Source organism: Magallana gigas, chromosome 7, assembly GCF_963853765.1.
Source record: "Magallana gigas chromosome 7, xbMagGiga1.1, whole genome shotgun sequence".
In the NCBI taxonomy this organism is placed as follows: Eukaryota; Metazoa; Mollusca; class Bivalvia; order Ostreida; family Ostreidae; genus Magallana; species Magallana gigas.
Window position 1 is genome coordinate 45,809,203 of NC_088859.1, and position 23,449 is coordinate 45,832,651.

General features: G+C 34.6%; 1 protein-coding gene across 7 annotated transcripts in view; it reads left to right on the forward strand.

Annotated features, from left to right (window-relative positions):
* Nucleotides 1–142: 142 nt before the first annotated feature.
* The window catches only part of LOC105332558 (disks large homolog 5), a 32,883-nt gene continuing 9,576 nt past the window's right edge, over nt 143–23,449 (forward strand). The window contains exons 1-6 of one of the 7 annotated variants that reach the window (XM_066067619.1): nt 143–547; nt 940–975; nt 14,799–14,858; nt 17,166–18,491; nt 20,873–21,089; nt 22,190–22,325. In XM_066067619.1, coding sequence (XP_065923691.1) covers nt 256–547; nt 940–975; nt 14,799–14,858; nt 17,166–18,491; nt 20,873–21,089; nt 22,190–22,325 — 2,067 coding nt within the window. In that variant the 5' untranslated portion in view covers nt 143–255. Of the gene's footprint in view, nt 548–939; nt 976–11,380; nt 11,627–13,344; nt 13,469–14,798; nt 14,859–16,102; nt 16,397–17,165; nt 18,492–20,872; nt 21,090–22,189; nt 22,326–23,449 lie in introns of those variants that run through there. The other 6 variants (XM_066067620.1, XM_066067625.1, XM_066067621.1 and 3 more) reach the window with 6 other exon arrangements.

Consider the following 23,449-nt stretch of genomic DNA (forward strand, 5'->3'; position numbering starts at 1 on the left):
ATGAATTTATCAAGAAATTATTTTATGCTATATTGTTTATGAATTTGATATTTAGTTATTTAATATTGCTATTAATTTTGTTTCTCCGTTAAAAAAAATACCCAAATTCGAAACTACGGCAGGTTCCCCGATCAGCTGCTCGAAATAGCATTATTAGATCAAACATGGCTGAAATCGAAGTGGTACGTTTCAACTCATAATGTCAATATATATTCTATCGGTTTGTGATCGGTAGTATGTCCTGTGACATACACCATGGAGGAAAGATACAAGGAACTTTTGAAGATTCACCATGAAAAATTTGCTACCACTATTGAAGTGGAGCGGCTTTACCCGATTCTACAGGGCGCCCAAGTGCTTACGACCGATGACATATTGGAAATAAACAAACATCATAGAAGCGATGAAAAGGTCGGGAAGCTGTTGGAAATAATTCAACAGAAACCGCACTGTCCTTTCCAGAAGCTGTGCTTTGCTTTACAGTCTACGTATCCCCAATTGTTAACTACAATGTTTCTGGGGCAAAATCTACCGGATACCAATACAGGTGAGTTATTTATCAGCCCAATCAATACATGTGCACTGTTAAAAAAGCCGTCTCAATGTCATGATGTAATAACTGGTCTGCAAACAGAGGGTTCGCAAAATTTTGATAAAAGTTAAGTTACCAAGCAACAAACGAAAACTTGACATTTAACAAGCATGCGGCATGTTTTAAATGATATATCAAAATGATATAAATATAAATATTGATATTGAACTATTGATTAAGTGGACATTACTGAAAAGTTGTAAAAAAAAAAAATGACAATTACCCTGGTACAACAATAAGATTCCCAAAAATTGAATGTCTGAGGATGGTATTTTATTAAAGCATTTCTTTATACAAGAGATTTAGTATGGAAAGAAGTACAAAATTATTTTTATTAACTTTTGTAGGTGGGAGCCCATTTGATATTTTATACCAAGACAGAAGTAAGTAAATTAAATAGAATGCATGCTTTATTTATCAGTATATAAAATAAATTGGATTTCTGATCCATTCTAAATTTTGAATATATTTTTATTATTAGATTAAATAGATAGGGTTTCATGGTCCATATGGTTTTTGGCTGTAATTGTCAATCATTATAAGTAAAGTGTTCACAATAGCAGAAATCTGCTTCGGAAATCCAATAAATTAAAAATCTCAACAGAACATTTGTCAGTTTATTAAAAGAAAACAGCTTGATTTAAACTAAAGCACCATGGGACATTTTTTCACATATCAGTTGTCATTTTAACTGGTGATTTTTATCCCTATCACAAGTAACATATTCTGAATTATTGATGTAACATTGTATCTCTGTTTTTAAGTCATGAAAAGTCTTGGTTGTAAATATATATATAAGTCTGACTCATTTGACTTGAACAACAAACATTATTTTTATTCCTATTACAACTAATGTGTATTCTGAATTATTGATGTAAAATTGTCTCTTTGTTTTAAAGTCTTGAAAAGACTTGGTTGGAAATAATATTATACATAGTATCTGTATAATTTGAGTTGAACAACACAGGTACTTTTAATGTAAAGAAAGGACAAATGGAAGAGTCAGACTGTCTTAGTCAAAATTGTACCGGTACTGGTAATTAATTATGATGCCAAATTACCGGGATATATCTCTATGATTTCAGAAGTATATTTGTGTCTTTGTTTTCTATGAGTCTTGTTCTTTTTTTGTCGCTCTGTGGTAATGGCCGGTCCTTTGTTTTGTCTGTGATTGATTCAGTGGTACGCAGTGCAGAGTTAAAGTGAACTAAACTGGTACATTGTTACCGTAGTGGGACAACCAGTCACAGACAGATGACAGTTAATATGATTGTAGGAACCAGTCAAGCATGGCACTTCAAGTCAAATCAACCTATTACGCTGCACTTTTAATTACCAAAATCCACCCTATTGAATTCATGTCCTGTTTAAATCAAAGATAAGGTCCTCAAACCTTGACAGTGGAACACACTGTGCTAGCTGCCAGAGGAACCAGAAATTAAGACTGTGATAAGGCCTTTGTTTTCTAAAGTGTTGAGCCAAGATAATTACAAATGTGTTTTGATATAAAGCCTGAACACACCCAGCCCCTTGATGCATTCAATCTATGCAACCGAAAAGATTAATTTGTTTGTTCAGACAAAATTATATAAAAATAACAACAACGCAGACTCGTATAAATGCACAAAGAAAGCCCTTTTTACCAGGTAATTTTATTGATCAGCTGATTTAGTGCACAGAATCTTAATATTTACCTTTGTTATTGAAAGTGTATAAATCATGTGCACTTGCTCACTGCATTTAAAAGAGTATAGTACACATTAGCATAAAGATCACATGAGAACGCCTCAGTTTGTAACCTGTAGTTTCCTCTTTGATAATGATCAAGAAAAGTATAAATCTTTTCCACAAATTAATGTTTATCATTATGACCTTACATGTATTTTTGTATCCTACTGTATGCATAATTAATTATAAAACACCCAATGACCTTCATCCCATCAAATACAAGCCTAAATCACTGTACTTTTTCACACCGGACTGTAAATCCCAGGGTTCTTTTTTTCCAAGGTAGCTGAGATTATTTTAGGCAAAGTTTAAAGGAAACTAGTAGTAGTCTATCAAAGTGAAGTCTGACATTAGTGTATATAAATGATGAATGGGCCTCAACAGATGTGAAACAGCTGTCAATTACTGATTTTAAACTAAGGGGGTGTCCCATGTTGAATGATTCAGGTTGTTTTACTTTCTCTTTTTTTAATTTGAGATAATGACATCTCCCCTGGTCATCCCCCAAGAATCGGCGTCATCATTGTAATTTTCAGTCGACTTCCTCCTTACCTATAGGTCAAAACATGATGACACATACTAAACAGAACTTGTTTTCAGTCGTTAACGCAAGTCATTCATATGCATACATTTACAATTTAAAGCACACAGGGAAGACTGCCTCTATTCTATATAATAATGACAATGCTAAGTGATAGGGCAGAGATTATTAATCATTTTGACCATGGGAAATAAACATTTGCATAGCTTTTTGTATAATGCAGTGAACTTTTACTCTTTTGTCTGTCGATAAAAGGCTTTTGTTCTTTGTTGTTTTGTGCAAGGAGTATGACAGTCTCACTATAGTGTTACATTTACAGAATTATTTATTATCCTAATTAAAGCAGATTAAAGTTACAAAAGCTCACTGTTTAGGATGTAAGTGGTTATAAATTTATTTTAGGTCAGAAAGAGAAAGTACAGTATTACAATTGTCTCCTTGTCAGGTGCAAATTATATAAATAAGATCTCCATCACAACATTAAAAGTAATACAATTTTGATGGTCCAGTACTTTTTATAAGATCTCTAAAAAAGTGTATGATATAGTAATTTAATACTGCTGCTGATGAAAAAAATAGGGATATGTATCATATTGTTAGGTGCTGGTAAATTAATTAAGAAGAATATTAAATGTTCAGACAAAGAAGTTCAATATTATCAATATTCTAACGTAGCAGAAGTTATAATTAGCTTGGTCTATAATTAACATTGTATAAAGAAAGACAACTCTGGTAGCTAGTCTCAGAAAAACATTCAATACAAAGTAGACTGATTTAAAACCTAGTGTTATGATCTTGTTATTTTGACCTGGATAGTTATTTACTTCAATTCAATCTACCAATATTCAATCAACAACTGCTTAATGATACATAGGGTGACGTACAAGGAAGAAAATATTGATGACAATTAATAGAAATGATATTGATTAAACAACAGGCAGTGGGAAAAAAACTCAGCCGCACATAATTTTTACTATTTGGATGATTCATATGATAAAAGAAGAGAAAGACTGGTATGTCACAGTAACGATACAAAATATATAGATTAAGTTGCTAAAAACTTTTCTCTGTACTAAAACATGAACAGAATTAAGGTAGTCCTATACTCGGCACTTAATGGGCTCAATCATTAAAAGCTTAGCTTTAAATGATAAATATACATTCTAGCAATACATATACAAAAGAAAATATGTATGTTTACATGCTAGTTTGTTTGTTATCACCTCTCAGACGGGTGTACCCCCTTGCGAAAATTATTGACAATTATGAAATTTGCCAGACGTCCGTTTTTCATAAAAATAATTACAAATTTTGGGAAAATTAGAACTGAACATACAAAATAGAGTATAAATATTTATTTAAGCCATATCTCATCAATAATTTTGCGCAATTTTTTGTAAGTAAGTACGCTTTAAAGACCTGATGTATCAAAATAGAATACAAAAAATGCAATGCTAGTATCACGTTTGGTAATTTTTTTACTATTTTATGGACTCAAACTTAAATTTATGGTGTTTATTCTATAGATTGACATCTTAGAAAAAAGATATGGTAAAATAAATTATATGTTGACGGATTACTTTTCACGCTATAAGCTCTAAACCAAGTAGATCCTGACGAAAAAATCCGTAAAAGTCACATTTTGCTACAGTTTTCTGCCTAGATCTGTCAACAATGTTAGATATCATTTAAACATTAATTAATTGACGATTGATTAAATTCAAAATAGCTTCTGTCTCTAAATTTAAACCGGTTTTAGTAAAAGAAAAAGAAAAATTTGGGGGGGGGGGTCAAAACAAAGAAGATATAAGTATACCTGAGATTCTGGTTAATCAGAAACTTCGTTTTTCATTTTACTTTCACAGAATAGAGTTTTTCAACATTAATCATTTCTATCTCTCATAGAATACATATATTACCGTTCTAATTGCTGATTATTGCCATTGTTTACAACAGCGATGTACAGCAAAATCAATACCGGGTATCAAAAACGCTGTGTAAAAGTCGAACCAATATTGTAAAATCTGTATTATGACGTAGTGTGATACTAGGACTACTTTAATAGACAAGTTGGTGTATTAATGAAACAATTAAAGTTATGATCATCAGTTAATTTTGATAATTTAATCTTTTAATACACTTTGATTTTCTGTAGTTTGGAAAGGTCTTTGACAAACCATCTCAGTCTTATATTGCATATCCGGTAATTTTGACGATGATCTAATTTTAGCATTTTTTGCGACTTTTTTAAAATTGCAAATGATTGAAGACGCAGAAATTATATCCTGTATCATTTTCTATAAGAAACTTTTTAAATTGCAAAAAATGACTGATGCAAATTAAAAATGTTACAGATTTTCCCCATTTTTGCAAATTTTTGTAACACGCGCAAAAAAACCCCCTAATATACGGTTGTTCTTTTTTAAATTAATATATGCAGTTAGATTTTTGGTACAGGTTATGTGGATAAAAATTAGCTGTCACCCTGACACTTGCTGTGTACTCCCAAGAGTGGGATACATATGAATCTCTTCTCAGGTGTAACTGTTACAGCTTTACTGATGTATTAAAAATTGTCAGTGACAAAAATGAATGACTGGGAAAGTATCAATATCAATGTCAATTTCATCTAGATTGGCTACTTAAGAAATAAACAGCAATTTAAAAAGTTCATTGGGATATGAACTTGGTTGGTCACGTGATCAAATCCTGTAAAGCCCAAAGGGCCCAAAGGGTTTCTCAGAAGATTTGATCACATACCAACCAAGTTCATATCCCAGTGAACTTTTTAACATTGCTGTTTATTACTTATGTTTACGTTTGAGAATGGCAAACTGTTCAGAATCATTAATACAACAGTGCTTTTACATTTACAATATTGCAATTATCAAGCGATAAGCGCATGCGGTTATCATTGTGACGTCACGAAAACATTCATACCAAATTGAACGTTTTCGTTAGCTATTCTATAGGTTCATATAAGGAAGCATATTTGCAAATGTAAATATTTGTTAATGTGACCAAACTGTTCATAGTGTCAAAATACATTGTATTATTCATACCAGTAACATGCTGTAATAAAAATCAGAAATGTCAATATTTCATGAAGGCATGCATTACTTTCATATTTATCCTTTGTGTAATTTGCACTATGTGCAGCAAATGACCAGATGCAGATTTATTAAAAAGTCCACCTGCTCGTAATGCAGTATGCCTTGCACATTGGCCATCAAATGCTACTTTGTGTGCAGAGCTACACTTATACAGGTGTGCCGACTGCTGTGAGTGATTTGGAACAGGAAGTCTCTCCAAGTTAGGATCCTGAATGTAATGAATGAAGTGATACAGCTGCTGAGTAAAAACTCAGTACACAATCATTTCTGATTCCAGTGCCATTTACTGGTTCTTGAGTCGATCTTGATGCTTTAGTATTAATTCTTCAGAATCTGTATAAGCCAGGATCACGATAAAAGTCATCATACAACTGTAATGGGGTCAAATGCTATTCACAGACTTGTACTGTTCATCCACTGTTATTTCTTCTCCATGTAAAATGTATCAATAGTATATGTATGTAAAGTTACAAGTTGCTTAAGGATTTCTTAAACAGTTGTGATATGTATGTTTTGTATACAGAACATTCAGATGGATGATTGTTGGGAGGATATGCTGTGTGTAATTATTTTCTACTCTGTGACTATTGCCTGGCAGTACAATATTTTATATAATGCTGTATAATCACATTGAAATTGCACAAGCTGTGGAATTGTAAAGACAAGCTTTCACCACAGGTGATTTTTAGCTCACCTGAACCATGTCAGGGGCCAGATTTCATTTTATCTGGTGAAATATTTTGGAGCAGAACAAATTCAAGTAACTCCGAATCTTATATATGTATATAGTGGCAGGGTGGTGCATTTTTGGTTTCATTACATAGTTAAACATTTTCTATATGAATATCCAGTTTCAAACCTTTTAGAGAAGGTCAAAGATTTAGATGCAGGTCTTATTACCAAGTATCTATAGACCAATGTATGATCCAGAGCTGCAAAAATAATGTATCTTGGGATGCAGAATGCAACTAGTTTTAAGTTCCGGTATCTATGAGCCAGGTACTAAAACAACACTTGCATGAATGATGCATCTTTTGATGCAAAATACAAGTCATGCTGCATGTTACCTATAGTCTGTTCCACAATATTTATGCAGCACATTTGGCCAATTTTTAATTAAAATACACATAAACATGAGAGAAGTGCAATTGAATTGACGAAATGGAAAATTTCCAAGATATCTTCATGGACATATCATTTTTCACTCAGAAAAATTCACGGATTTATTACAGAGATTTATAATGGGGAATGTTTACATTTTTTCTCCATTCGGAAGTCATTTGGAATACCTCGCGCAATTTTTCAATCGTATCATCTGTGCAGCAATACAAAATCCCTGTAGATATCACCTTTTAAGTTGTGTATTGAAACATGATAAGCTGGAGGGGGTGTTTCAACTCAGAAATCTTGGAAATTTTTCATACTTTTGAATGAACATCGTTTAAATCCTGAGTTATATATAAATATCGAGTACCGGTAATTAAGCAAAATGTGAATCGAGGATATCTTGGGACATAGTATAGGGTATATTCTAAGTGAATGAGTAGGTAACAGGCTGATTCTCAAACATTATATTCATGCATGCTATCTTTAGACAAGAAAAGGTTATAAATGACATGATACCAGAAAGCACCAACAAGACCATGGAATATGATACAGTACTAATATACATGTACCAGTATTTGAAAAAAAGTTTGGTCAATGTACCGGCAATATGCTTCTCGAGACTGTGTGGGTACAGTTTGAAATAACAATATCATTGCTACTTGAGTCTTGTTGGTACAATGTCTGATGACAATATCTATTTATCTTTCAAGAGAAAAAAAGAAAGAGAGGTAGACAATTCATTAATAGATTTTTTTTTTTTACCAAAGACTCAATAAGGTAAGCTTTGTGACCTAAACGTGGTGTTTGATACTGAAGTGAAGTAATTTGATGTCAACATCTCTATCTTCACACTTTATAATACTTTTAACGTATCCTTTAGATACACTTGATATACAGTTAGAATCGTTATCAGAGTCTTTTTTATGTCCGTCGGTGGTTAAGACACGCTATTGCTGAGGGTCTTTGGAGTGTCCCCTTCCGATTTTACGTTGATTGCGGTCACTAGCTGGTGATGTAACTCAGTACCCACTTCACTACTTCTGTAGTGTATTTTGCTATAATAAGCTTATGCTTTTGTTGCACTTCTGGCTGATGTTAAATGTGTTTTTGATTGATACTCTATTCACACAAACAAAGTACTTCACCTGCATGTTCGTCAGAAGCTGTTATTAAGCAATATGGTGTCACTGTTATAAAATTTGTTTTTATATTTTTTTAAATTGTTGTTTATTCATTTTTTTCCCCCCATTTTAATTTGACGTAAACAAAGTACATGTACATGTATGCTTTGATGGTCAAATCCAAATATAAGGTGCATGAAATTTATCTTTTGAAATTCAATATTAAATTGATATTTACATGTAGATGTTCTGTATAAATTTTAGATTACATGGAGTCTGTACTCTGCACATCATCTTCAGGTCTTTGTCTGTAAAATCAAGTACAATGCACTCATTCATTCATTAAATGCTTCATTAGTAATGTCTGCATTGTAAGTGTTTATTTCGTGTCTGCAGACATAATGTCAGATTTTTATGTACATGAATTAGGTGACTAGGTCAATTAATTACTGCATGTTAATTAATGCAAACACAAAGATCATGCCAAATTAAAACAATTTTAAAGGTTTTCTGGTGCTCATGTTGTATTTTAACCATGTTATATACATGTACACCATTGTCAATTTAACATCTTTGTTTCACATAAAAAGGGCTGCTTTTGCAACTGAGACATAGATACTGAGTGTATTTATTTATGCATATATAATACAATTCTACTCTAACACTGTTGATCCATGTCAGCATCACAAGGAGTGTAGGTGAACAGTGATTATGATTAAATGCATCCTTACTAGTAACTAATTAAACAGAAGTACCCTAAATTGCATCTTTCCAAGTCAAGGGTTTCTGATCCAAACCTCTAGATCTTGCATTTTTATATGTGGGGAGCGGAGTGGACTTAAAACCTTTGGCTAGCAAAGATGCCCCAGTTGATAACAGATGTATTATTGAATGCATGAATAGGTAAATCAGCTTAATGAATGTGGATCCAGTGAATGAATTACAATGTAGAACTTTATTATTATGGAGTCCTTTACAAAAAGTCGATGATTCACCACCAATAGAAACATATGTAAAACTGATAGTCGGGAGAATGGTGAATGGATGAATTTCACAGGAACATGACGAATCTTGGTCTATGAATGGTGATGGATAGCTGCAATAATGTAGCCCTCTCCCGATTTTTTTTTTTTTTTTTTTTTGGGAGAGGGCTACAACTCCATAGGATCTCCGTAATGGTGCAAGTGCGGGAGTGATTCACTCCCGCAACGATTTCGTCTCAAATCGTATATAAATGACGATAACATCTGCATTTCTTACCTGAACTCAAATATTGTAGATGTCTATGGCATAAATTAATCCAAAAATATCAGGTATAGTCCATATATCGGTTATTTTTCGTGTATGTCAACAACGCAAGTTGAATTTGTCCGCCATGTTTACTGACCTTGACCGGTTTTATTTTGAGACAGCCAATGAGAATTTAGGAGCGGATCTTGAACTGAATATAGGAATTCCCCGATTTTAAACATAATTAACGCGGTAAATATGAATTTTTCATTACATACCAGTTCCTTAAATGATGTTTTAGTGATAGAACGAGGTTAGATAAATTATTTATAGTGACATTCACGTTATCAAGCCCATCAAAACTCCAAGCGTAAATCCCATAATATCACGCGAGAACTGTCATGGCTGCTGAAAAAGACGACTGGTAAACATGCTGATGTGTTTTATCTGTTTTTGATTTATATGCGGTTAGTTTGTTCAACCTGAATTAAAAAATCATTTTATCTAAAGGAAGTCAATTATAAAATCGATCTTTTCAGACCGAAGTCAGTCGCATTAAAAATTTAATTTTGCACCATTACGGAGATCCTATGGAATTGTAGCCCTCTCCAGTAAACATCAGATATAAAAAATCGGAGAGGGCTACATTATTGCAGCTAGGTGATGGAGGACCTAAAATAAATAACAGTTTACTGTGATCGACTGCTGAAAACAAGTGTTATTAAACTTGGATAAACTCTGTAATTATTGAATGTGGTATATACACCCAAAATTAAGGGAAATTTGTATCGAAGTTGAGTCATACAAAAGTGTTTTTAAAATGTCAACTCAAATTGTGTATATACATTGTGTATATGCGCAGTTCTTAATTTCAACCAAGTAAGAAAGATATGCATAGTATTGCAGCTACAAAAGCATCGATAAGTGTCATGGGGGATTAATTGGTAGTTTGATATTTTGCCGGGAATTTTTTTTTTTTATCACTGATGCTCTAATTTTCATTATATCAGGAAATATAAGATGATGCACCCTACCAAGAGATTCCTGATTAATAATTCCTTGACAGTATTCACAGCAATAAACATTTATCTACAAAGTGAATGTTAACTCATGTAAAGAAACCCAGAGGGTGACATAAATAATAAATATTGACTGCTGCATTGAGTGGATTATATCTCAGGGCTATTGATCGCATGCATGGATGAGTTCTCCTCTGTTTTAGCACTAGCTACCTTGTATAAATGTGTGTCAGTTTATAGCACTCTGCAAATGATTAATGATTATTTACAAATGTTTGAAATATGCACTGTTTGATACAAACTTGATTTCCTGACTCTAATCAACTGAAAAAAAATATGCAGATGCAATTGGAAGAATTTAAAGTTGATCATGACTTACGAAACAATAAGAAATTGTATATGCCTCGGTAATTATTCGTTATTTTCCACCGAAGCACTGGCTGTCATATTATCAGTCTCATTTACAGTCCAGTGACTGAGAAGGATCATGTTGGACCATGTATGTGTCTAATCTTAATTATTCTGCTTAGATAATTTCCATACATACTAGTGCTTAGTTACCAAACAGGGTGACCTCCTATCATTGTGAAGAGCAACAAGATGCCACCATAAATCTCTGTCAAATTCGGACACTTTGGATATTGTTTATAAAATTTTATACCCCCCTAGTATCACTTGAGATAAGGCTTTGTTTTTCTCCACTAATTTTCTGAAGAAGAGGAAGATTATGTACTGCTCTTTCTGTGAGGGCCACCCATATGTAATATACAGCACAGCTGTTATTGTACCTGACCCCACCCTCCTTACTTCAGAAGAAGGGAGTCGGAGATGTCTGTCTCCACTCAGTGTATCGGGGTCACTTGCCTTTCCCTGTATGCATGATTGCTATACTGTAGTGCTTTATCATTCTACCGGGGCAGTAGACCAGAACTGTAGTGTCAAACCCAGTCCTGTCAGTGGAAACACATTAGCATTCCTGGTCATTCCCCACCAGGTTGTCAGGATTTCCCTAGGGATCAGGAGAATTGTGGGAAAAACACTCAGTTTTTGCAGTGAAGTTGTTTCTATTTTCAAGACTGTTTTGTATGTTTTTGTGGATCCTTGTTTTGTAAACTAGCTGCTGATTTATACAGAGACCTTTTATAAATAGCAACTCATCACGACTCATGACCCAGGTAAGCAAAAGGAGATACTTATGTCAACAAACCAGTGACTCCTGCAGGTCTTATCTGTTACTTTGTGAATCTCTGACATTTTCTTTGTAAACTTCAAAGTTTGAAAATAATTTTGAATCTGGAGAGGTATGTCCTACATTCTGCCACATGGTTGACTGATTTTTGTTGGTTTTGAAATTTTTGACCAGAGGGGATTGAGTGCCCTGAGAAGTATTTGCAAATAACATATCAGTATAATCTCTTGCACAGATGAACATACAGGTTAAGATGTGAAGGGAGAAAATGATGAATTGATGTAAATTAAGATAAAATTGTCAGTCATTTTGGTCATTTTTTTTTCAACCATATTTGTTAATAATTTTTAATTTGTTTTGGCAAAAGATACAATAGATTTACATCTGTTTCAAGCAGTGAATATGTGTATCCAATCTCTCAATTTTCTGTCTTACTGAACATTTATTGTCAGTAAGAAGTGTGGGAAAAATTTCCAAACAAGGAATTTTTAAATGTACTTTGAATGCTGGTGAACAATGAAACTTGTGTACCTTTTGATTTAAAAACCCCCAGCAAATATTATATCCATTCTTTACAGGCAAAATTGATATACCTCCCACAAGGATTTGGAATTGAATTAGGCAATTCCTGAATTGTTGATTTGGTATTTATAGAATATTTGATTCAAAGTTTACTGGTATTAGGCAAGCATCCTGCAGCCATTTGTACCTAGAATAATCCCATTTAGTTTGGTCCACAAGAATAAATGTGTATTTTTCAACCCAATCCTGCAATTGATCATAGGAACTTAAAGAAGTCAAGGTTATATTTTGCACCAAGACAACAGAAAGTAAATGCCAAGCTGGCATGCTTTGATCTACTGCATTAGATATCACAGATTCCTTATTTATTGTATATAACCCTGTGCTTACATTACACTATATGGTTCATCAGTGACTCTTGTGTTTGAGAATGACAGCTGTTTCAAGGTTATCTACAAGTGTTTGAAGATCAGTAATTACTATTATGCTACTGGTATCTACAGAATTATTGTTTTCCTTGTTTTGTAGGAGTTGATGTAACTTCAAAGTGGTTGATAGGCTTTATTAACAGTAGCTTGATTATGTTTAAAGATGGTTTAACCCACTGTGAGTCGAGGTTATTAGTGTGGCGAATGAAGTTAGATTAGAAGAGTACAACTCGATCCTTAATTAATCCTCTTTTCAGACAAACAAACAACTCAAACTTTTTATTATCCTTCATGTACATATGTTGCTCAATCTTAGAATAAAAAAAATATCTTTATATTTTTTTAAAATTCTTATTAACAATCAGAATTCTTAGTAACAATCAAACAATGAGATGCAAGAAGTTAGATTGAAAAAGAAAAAAATTAAAGCATTAGAATAATTGGTTTTATTTGGATCATATTTTCAGACTGGAAGTTGACTGTTTATTCCCGTGCGTGTTCATATCCATTGTTCTCTTCTACGAGGTGTTTGTATATTAGCATTGATTAAATGATCTATAAATAATTAATAATGTTATAAAAAGTCTAGATCAAAAAAGTGTTTGCACAGTGCAGAACCTGTGAACTGGGGCCGTTCATTGATTTGCTATGGTAGATGTGTGGTTTTACCTTGATGTGTTATTGATGGGGTGACTCTCTTGGTGGTGTTTACTTTTCTATCTGAGGGATTTAGTCGGGCGTTGTTGTGATGTTTTTACTGTGACATCCAATGGAGAGATGGATGCTGCAGGCCAGTTATGACAACAGGGCTAAGATGGTGGACTTCAGTGGTCATCTAGCCAAAGGTACACTTGTGCCCAAAGGTAAATGTAGCACAGGTAAAGATTTCTTGAGGTGTTTACAGGTGGGAAATTTACTTTCAAATGTTTAAAGTAGAGTGCTTTTTCTGGCCTGGTAAAGACTATTTGTTTTCCAGTTTGGAGCTAACTAAATGTCTTTGTTGCAAATGTGTATCTTTATCGCCAGATTTTAAAATAGACCTAACAAGTCGGATCAGAAAGCCATAAACAAGACACCCTGATCTGTGGTTTTATGGTGTATGAACTGGATGAACCTGTAGTAACTCTCAGTCTTTGTTGTATATACCTGAGGAAAATCTCACAATAGGCTTTCTGTCAGAAATTTTTAAGGTCAAGACGAGGAGGAAAACCAAGGACAAAGCAGCTGAATGACAAAGGGAAAATGTATTTAACCTATCATCATGACTTGTCTTCTTCATATTTTACCTTGGCTCTGAATTTATTGTTCCTGTTTGATTTGTTGTGTCTGCTGCTACATGAGTTAACCTTGGATGGGGAAATGTTTGATGGTTACCACTGATGTATGTAGGTACATATATATTGCTGATCACGGCCATTGTTCCTGTCAGTTATTGCACACCAAGCAAGATCTCACCAAGTAATATCTCTAGCAATAAATATTGGCCCCTGGGATTCAATATTGCTTGTATTCATCTGTGTTTTCTGGTGGTATATTGTATCTAATTGAATGTTTGTTGGCAAGTTTAGTATGGAAAACCCACATATATACAGGCTGGTCACAGCAGATTACAACCAATGCCTTTATTGTACCCCATCAAAGATTGCATGAGCTTTTGATCTGTACCAGAATTACTTTCTCTTTGCAGCAACACCTGTTGTCAAAGCTTTAACATCTTACAACAGGTGGCTTCTTTAAGATTTTAATAAGGATTAGCAATGATATTTGACTTCAAGTTCATTTTCAACTTTCTTTCATCTGCGATAATATTTCATTTTCTTTGCAAAATTTAGTTAAATTTAAATTATTTTGCCATTGGAATGAAAATGGATATGTTTGTATAAAAAGGTATGCACAGATTATTGTTTCCCTAAAAATATGAATAAACATCATATGTGACATGTTGTTTTGCTTTCCATTACTGGAAAACAACCTTGAATATTTGACACTGGTCTCAGAAATTGGTTTATAGATGAAACAGTTTTTAGTATAAACTTAAAAGCAATGCTTGTTGAATTTCTGATAATCCCTAGAAGGTATGCAATTCTACCTAAGGTGAATGCCTGAAAGTACTTGAAAATACTTCAATATGAAGCATTTTTGTGGTTTCAGAAACAGATGCCTAATTAGATAAAGCATATGATTACGCTTTTGTTGTCTTTTTTCCAGATTCCCAGTCTTTATCTCTAACATCTGATTCAGAAGACGACATTTTGAGCAGTCATTCAGGTAGGATCATACAAGACTCTGCTTCCTTCACTATTCTATGCATTAACATGTCAGGGCCGATTTTTTTTTAACAGCGATGTCAAAATGTGAGGCATTTTTTTTTTGTGTACAGCAGATGTTTCCATTGGAATTATTGCAGTATTTTTGCTACTTCTGGCTTTTTCAGTTTTCTCTCTTTTTAAACAAACCTGATAGTGTGTTTACTTGTCTGCCTATTCTGTCATCCTGAATTCATAACATTTCTCTCTATCTCCAATTTAGCAAGAGGTGATTTACATTGCCATGTTTTTAGTGCTCTTATGTCATTTGGGGTCTGGAGTGGCATAAAGTATATAAGGCCCAAAGAACCTCAACTCAGTAGACATTGGTTTGGAATCCAGTTATTCATGTGCAAAGAAAGCAGTTTTGAATAAAAGCTGTTTTGTAAAGTGACTTGGTTGCAATTTTTTTTATAGGTTTAGTACTTTGGCATGTAAATACTAGACTGTTAATGGTTTACAGGAATGGTATAATTTGGCAAGATTTGCATTATTTTGGTTGACTAATTGAACATGTTTATCCAGATTTTGGACACAGCGTCTGTAGGCTAGGTAAAGGAGTGACTGTGTAAATGGCTAAGGACTTTGACCCCATGTAGAAGTGATATGTGCATGACTCTTTGACACAAAGATGATGGATTATTCACTGGCCTCCTTGGAGATTATGATCAATTAATGAACCTTTTATGGTGCTCTAATAATATCCACCATGTAGCTCTATACGGCTTTAGTTGTTACTTTAATGCCGTGGTTAATTAACAAGCAAGATGCATGGGTTTGTACATATTAGTGTGAAAAGACTTAAGTGTGACAGAATTTTAATGAAGTACGAGATATAGCAAAATCTTTCAAGTAAACACATTATTTTTAGCTTAAGAAATTTTTCTCAAGTATTTAAAGTACCACTGCACAGAAGTAAATAAGCCTTACTAAACATTATGATCAAGAAGTGTTAATCGGAAGTCAGTAGTGCTGAAAATCCTTCTACAACAAGAAAGAAGAAAAAGGAGATTAATTTAATAACACTTAGAATATTGCATGATTAATTCAATAACTCCTAGGCTATTACATGATCTTTTTTCCTGTGAACTCCGTGGAGACCCTCTTGTTAAATGTGGGTTAATTGTGTTTCATGATACAATCACCACTATCCAGCTTTTGATCAGCTTTTCGTCTGTGACCCCTGTAACCTTTGAGAATAAACAACAGCAGCAGCTTCTGTGAGCGGGATATATATCCCAGAGTTCCTCAGCATATGGCCAATCACTCAGATTGAGCTACTGGATGTGCGAGTGTTTTTCTCTCTGCACAAAAAAGTTTATACTGCCATGTTTAATGTTGAAACTGGCAGCAAAAGTCGTGTAGTGTGGTTGTTTTTAGTTGGTTTAGTGTGGTTCTACTAGTTCACCATCATGCAAGGATTACGACATCATAGTGCTGCTAGTCCAAGGCCTCGGGTAAAATATGGGTTAACTGTGGGAACAGTCGGACATCATTTGGGTAAGTCCTTATCAAGATCCTACGACTCTCCCTATTATACGATAGTCTTTATTGATACATGTATGAGAAGAGCATCTTTGCCAGCAGTTCAAATGTTCAAGGCCCAAATGCTTTGAATCAACCCTCTGAATTCATCACCTCCTTGAAGGTGAAACTTGAGTCAGGAAATGAGAACCTGGAAGGAAAGATCGGCCAAAATCTGAGGCCATCTGCTCCTGGGAGAAAGAGAGATGTGCAGGTGTCTTGCAGGTTTGACCTGGGTCATAGTGAAAGCATGTTTCTGTTTACTTCTAAAGTTTCTCCTCCTACTCACAATCAGAACTCCCATGCTGAGTTTGTGAATTGTGTGAAATTCCCATGAATCAAATCTGATGAATTAGCCAGCTCCAATTTTCTGTATGACTGACCTACTTATCTGTACTTTTTTCTTTCACTCTCTCTATTTCTTCATTGGTTGTAATTGGTAAATGGCTTGATATGAGATTTCATGAATGAGGATATTGGTTAAGAGGGCATAAATTGTAACCTCATGTTTTGGATATATCTAAATTATGGTAAGTTAATACAAGTAGCCAGTTTGAAGGAAAGAGTTAATCAGAACTCTCCTTTGGAAAGCTACTTTAGATAAAAATTGTGTATAAGAAGGCTTAGAAATATATAGATGTTGGCACTGTAGATGTTTCTTGTCACTTGAAAATCATGTAATAATAATACACTACAGGCAATATACATCAATTTGAAAGTAATAAAAATTATTTGAATTTTGTAGAGAATCGATCCCAGGATTTGGATCCATCTACTCCGCTAACCTACACCAGAATTATCCCATCCGATGAATACGACTACGAGCTTTTAACACACAAACAAGATGATGGGCATCACAAGCCCAAGACATCTGTAGACAAAGGAAAACATGGAATAAATGGGGACTGGCATCAAGAATACCATAGACTAAGATCTCAGTGTGAGAGAGCCATGAGTGAAGTACAGTCTCTGAAGCGGTCCCAGGAGGACACGATTCGTAGGTGTGAGCAGGCAATGCGAGAGTCCGACTCAAATCGTCAAAGATACATAGCAACTCTAGGAAATCTCCAACAGTCCAAAGAAGAGATCGAACATCTACATGGGGAAATTAAAAAGTTGGAATCTGAGAAAAAGATTTTAGAACAAGAATACAGAAATCTACAAGATGAAGATAAGCAGGAGATATCAGACTTACGCAAACAGTTACGAACCATCATTTCTGAGAAGGGTTCAACTGATGGAATGGCAAGGATGTACGATGAAACATTGCAAAAATATGAATTGTTGAAAGAGGACCATGATTTACAAAGAAAAGACTACACAGAAATTTTCACTAAACACAATGACTTGATGACAAAATTTGGTATGTGTAAAGATGAAAACACAAAACTTATGAAACTTAACGAAACTTTGACAAGAGAAAGAGACAGTTTGAAGCTTGACAGAAATATCCTCAAACAACAGTGTACATCTGCCATCAGAGACCTGGCCAAAGTAACACAACAGCGGGATGAAATGATGAAGGAATCAAACCACCTTCTTGCAGTTCAGAAACAAAAATACGAAAGTGTTGTGAAAGACAGGGACGCTGCAAGAAATGAATATAATCTCGTGTGGGCAGAGAGGGACAGTGTTCACAAAGAAATTAACCAACTCCAGGATAAGTTAAATGAGGTCACACAGAAGAACCAGACCATGGAAATGGAGAAAAAGAAAGCAGGAGAGGAAACAGAAATGTTGAGGCGAGAACTTCTAACAATAATTCAGCAAAAGGAAGAAGCAGACAAAGAGCGAGAAGAAGCTCAGAAAAGGTATGGTGATGTGAAATCCAAGAATGATGACCTGGAAAACCAGAGGGATGATTTCAGAAAGGATTATGTGATGGTGACACAAGAGAGAGACATCGCTCGTAAGGAGAGACACGAGGCAATTAAAGATCGGGATCGGATATTACGGGAAACCTATGAAAGGGAGAGAACCCAAAAAGAACAGGCCGAAGAGATTGATCAAGTGTCCAAAGAAACAGAAGCTCTGAAGAAGATCATCGAGAAGTTACAACATGATTTGTCAGGTAAGTTCATTCAACTGGATTTAAGACTTCAAAGCAACAACACTTACAGGCTGTTAGCTCTGACATGATTATTATTTGAGAACATGATATGGGTGTTCATTTCTAGGTAATCTTCTGGGGACTTGTTTGTAAGACTCAGTAAGTTATTTGATTTTTTTTATGAACAAGAAAATGCAATTATTGACAATTTCCTCTGGATCGGAAAAAAAAGTACAAGTGATTAATCAGATGTGACTTTAGTAGACATAAGAAGTTAGCAGACACTGAAGATACAATAAGGAGAGGAAAGTTAATTGAGATCACCCATGTCTAAGTTTAACACTAAATTACCTCAATTTCCTGTAGAAAAAAAAATTGTCACATCTGTTTTACACTTGAAGTCTTAATGAATTATATCAATTACCACTGAACAAACCATACTCTATAATGAATGAAGTAGATCCAGACTAAATATTGAACCAGATAGGAGACAGTAAAAAGATTAAAACTCCTGACCCAAATGTACACTGACTTTAGTATTGGCTCTGTTTACGTTAGAATGGACATGCCTTTTGTACAGTGTTTAGGTGTAAGTCTGTGTGTATATACCATCAGTGCAAACCATGTTATTAAATTGGATGAAACAGCAGCAGTGGTGCTCAATTTATTTGGTGTGTGACTCACTTGTTCCTAGAGATAAACTATTTTACAGCACCCAATTTGTGTCATTCAAGTTTTTAGTTAGATAAGATTCTCCGCCATTTACAATATGACTGCTGACTTTATCACAAAACATACAGAGAAGAGTTTCGATGACTTAACAGATTGTTTTTCAAAGTTGACAGTGTGAACACGTTTCAGAGAGCCAACTTGATTTACCATATGGTTCGCTTTTCTCAATGTTTTCATTTAAAAGAGAGTTTAATCTTGTTGATTTAGTTTCTGATGGAGTAGAGTTGCACAAAATCACAGAGAAAAAAAATCTGGGAATGGATCTTGTGGTGAACTTGCCAAGTCATGCCTGTTTAGTCTCTCTGTACTTACTTTCAGTTTTAACATAAACTTGGCCTGCATCCAAAATATATATTTTATTGATTGATAAATGCCTATCAAATATCAGAAAATCTGGAACACATCAGAACAGAGTAAATACAAGCACAAAATGAAATGCACTCTGTGGTTGTCGCGGCCCTTCTCATTTTGTGAAAAACAATCAAGTGCTCAGGTTTATACCCCAAAATGTCTCAATACACACTATAGATAAACAAACTCATTAGTTTTTGGCAGATTAGGGTTAGGCAAAGAGATTTGTCTTTTGCAAACTGGGTTCAAACACTAAATGTGCCAAAACCCAGTTTGTTGTATGTGTGCTAGCTGGGTTTGGGTCTCGAGATGGGGCTCAGTTGGATGTGTGGGGCTTCATGGCTGTAGATGAGATCTCTATAGTGAGAGAGTTGGTTCACCTGATGAAAAGTCATTGATGTGTATCTTCTACTCCCAGCATGGAGGCCCAAAGGCAGTAAATATTGTGGATGTAGTTGGGGGGTTGGAGGGGGGGGGGGGGGGGGGCTTCACAGTTTACTGATCACACAGTTGTTTACCTTCTGTATGTCTCAGTGTAATGCAGAAGTTATTATGGCCTCTTAATCATGATTGGTAGTGCTTGTCTGCTTAATGACTGTTTGCACTCTAACTAGGTAGACCAAAATATATCAGATTCAATCCTACATAATCTTAGAAATAGCTAATATTCTGCTCCCTTGATAAATGAAGAAACACATTAATTCAACCAATGACCCCCAAATCTTCTCTGATTGAAGAAAAAGACATAATCATTAGACGGTAAGGATTATATTCTCTGCTTCCTCAATATACAGAGGATTATTGCTAGGTTTAGAAACCCACAACATATTCTTTCCGAGAATCTGATTGCTGCTTTTTTTTTAAGGAGGCAGATGTGCTTTCCATATGGAAATGTTTATTTGATTTTACCTCAGGTGATGTACAAAGATGGGAATCTTTTTATGAACGAGAATGAAAAATGCATCTTTTTTAAACTACCACACAGGATTTAATGTTCTGAAGATTTTTATGATTTTCCTCCCCCTGTTTATCTATTAGAATTGATTTTAAAAGATCATCAAGTGCACTTAAATAATTTCATTGATAATTATTAAACATCTTGAAACAGATTTTTATCACTTGAAATTTCTTTAAGACCACACAAAGTGAATAAGTGCATGCATGGTTTTGAAATTTCAACTTTTCTGCTTCATGGTAGTTTTGAGTTTGAATGTAACATCATACACATCAAGCTGTTATGAACTTTCATAAATTCTAAATAAAGTTTTTATTGCCTTGAGAAAAATTTGTATATCTTTGTGTGAATTCTTGAATTGTAGATGCCAAGACGGAGGCAGAAAAGTCGAAAAAGAATCGAGACTGGGCCCTTGGTGAACGGGACAAGATTGTACAGGAGAGAGAGGGGATCCGGTCACTGTGTGAGAGTCTCCGTCACCAGAGGGACAGGGCGGTCAGTGACAAGGCCCAGGCACTGAGGGACTATGACAATATCAAGAAGGAGAAAATGGAGGCATGTAAAGAACTCAAGGAAGTCAGGTGTGTTTCACTGGGCCAATAATCTTGCAACGAGATACACCTGCTAATGCACAGATCGTGTAGTTCATATGGCAGTCAGATAAACCTGTAAACAAGCCTATTATTAATTTAGTATTTTTAGAGAGATACACTTGTATAAATAAATCATTTAAGAATTATGTAAAGAATACACCTAATAGGTTTAGTCTTTTGATTCTTTATTTGAATCAACAGTGGTGAAAGTAAGAGTTTTGTTGTATTTGGGATCTGAAAAAGTAGTTGATTGCACAAAGCAAATCTAAAAATTTTCCTTTTGAAAAGAATTTGGCTTCGGGAAGTAATTTAGATGTAAAGGAATCAAAAGATGTTTTTTAAGTTTTAAGCATGTGTGTGGGCTTGTATTCCTGTGGAAATCAAACAAACCTATTTCATGTTGTACTAGTCAGTCTAATATAGCAGAAAGAAAAACATCCTGATATTTCTGTTTGAGACCCAATTGGCGAAATACATTAAAATCAAATCACATCAAAATGTCATGTTTGAAAATACGCCTGATTGCAAACCATTGATAAGAGATCAGTCAAAGAAAACTTAGCCTTCAAATGATATCAGCAATGAAGAAAGTGCAGATGACATAGAATGCTCTCTCTCTACAGTATAGTACTGCATAACTGTCTGTCTGCAATACACTCAGTACTAGCCAGGGTTCACGGTGATATATCTCAGATTCTCAGCCTGATTACAGTAAACCTGAGAGGTGACGGATGATGCGCAAACAGAGAGAGAGGGGGGCACTGAGTTTAATGATACAGAAAACAAAGATGGGAAATCGTCCTGTCTTCATGAATCACAGATTTTTATTGTGCTCTGGTTTTGTCTGTTAATTTATATATGACACTCTTTTGAAACTTGCACAGTGAGGTGTTATTACTCAAGCATTTTATAAACAGATGTGTTGCCAAGCTTTGTGCATCTGTTTGTATGTGTCAAGGAGGGGGGGGGGGGGGGTTGCGGTTTAGCTTTGTTGTTTAGAATTGTCATTATTAAAGAATACAGTTTTTTTTAATATCATCAAACTGTGCTTTAAATGTTTTAAATGTTTAAATCTGAATTATTGACAGGGAGAAGTATGAGGCCATTATGGAGAAAGAAGCCAGGAAGAGTCAGTTGAATGGTGTTGGACACAACCACAGTCGAGACTCCGCCATTGATGCCGACCTACAGGAGCTGGAAACTGAAACTGTGCAAGTAGACATTGTAAGTTGAGGGGCAGACACCATCAGTATATAGTCACCTTGTCTAATCATTTAAATATACCCAAATTTCATAGAATAGCATTGCTCTTTAGGGGCCATTTTAGTATTTTATACCTTTTATAAAATTCAAGGAACACATGCTGGTACATGTATTAAGATGGATTGGGAATTTCATAATTAATTCCATGAAAACTCACTGAAAAGCCTGGCACTGTATTATTCGCCCTGCATTGTTTTACTACTAGTCAGCACAATTAGTGTGCTTTTTCACTGGCGTTGACAGGATTTGTGGATATGCACCCTGTGCTCTTGTTATTGTTAACAAAAACTAAAAAAAAAATCAAACAATTATCAAACAAGTCTGTGGATGCCTCAGATTTTAGAAGTACAAAAGAAGTCATTTTATCAGGGTTAAAAAAACATCAATAATGAACATTATCTGCGTAAAACAGCAGAAAAAGAAGTAGAACAAGTTTCTATGGGTTTTAAGGTGTTGATAACGCACATGGATTATGTTTTGAATAACAACAATGTTTGAGACTTAAGACTGTTTTGTCTAGGCAAGCTAGGTGCACAAATATTTGATGCTTAATTAATCAGCCTTGTTTACCAATTACACGAAACTTTTTTGAAAAAACCTGTGCATGTAAGTTCCCATGAAATATATTTAGGTGTGATTAGCAATTCCGTATAAAAACAAGGGGGTTGAAAGCATACTCCTTGTGGTAGTTCAAGATCAAAAAATTTAATAAGATACTCTGCAGATTGGATAATCTACAAGAAAGATGCATGTATATCTGTGTGAACTTTGACCTCCCTAACTGTTTCTCTGTGTGCCAGAACAGCTGAGATCTACAATTAACTGAAATCTGTAACCGTGATGTTCCCAGATAATAGGTTTCCATGCCAGCTTCTTAAACCATCTCACACTTAGTTCACCAAAACAGCTCCTTGTGAACAACTTTTTTTTAATTCGTAAATCGAGATGCGGTAACATCAAATACTAACTTGTGCCAATATTTGTCAGTGGGACCTGCTGTTTAATAAAGATAAAGTGATGAAGTATTTGATTTACTATTTGTGTGCTGAGGATTTTATGTCTGACAGAGCTTTGTAAACAAAAGC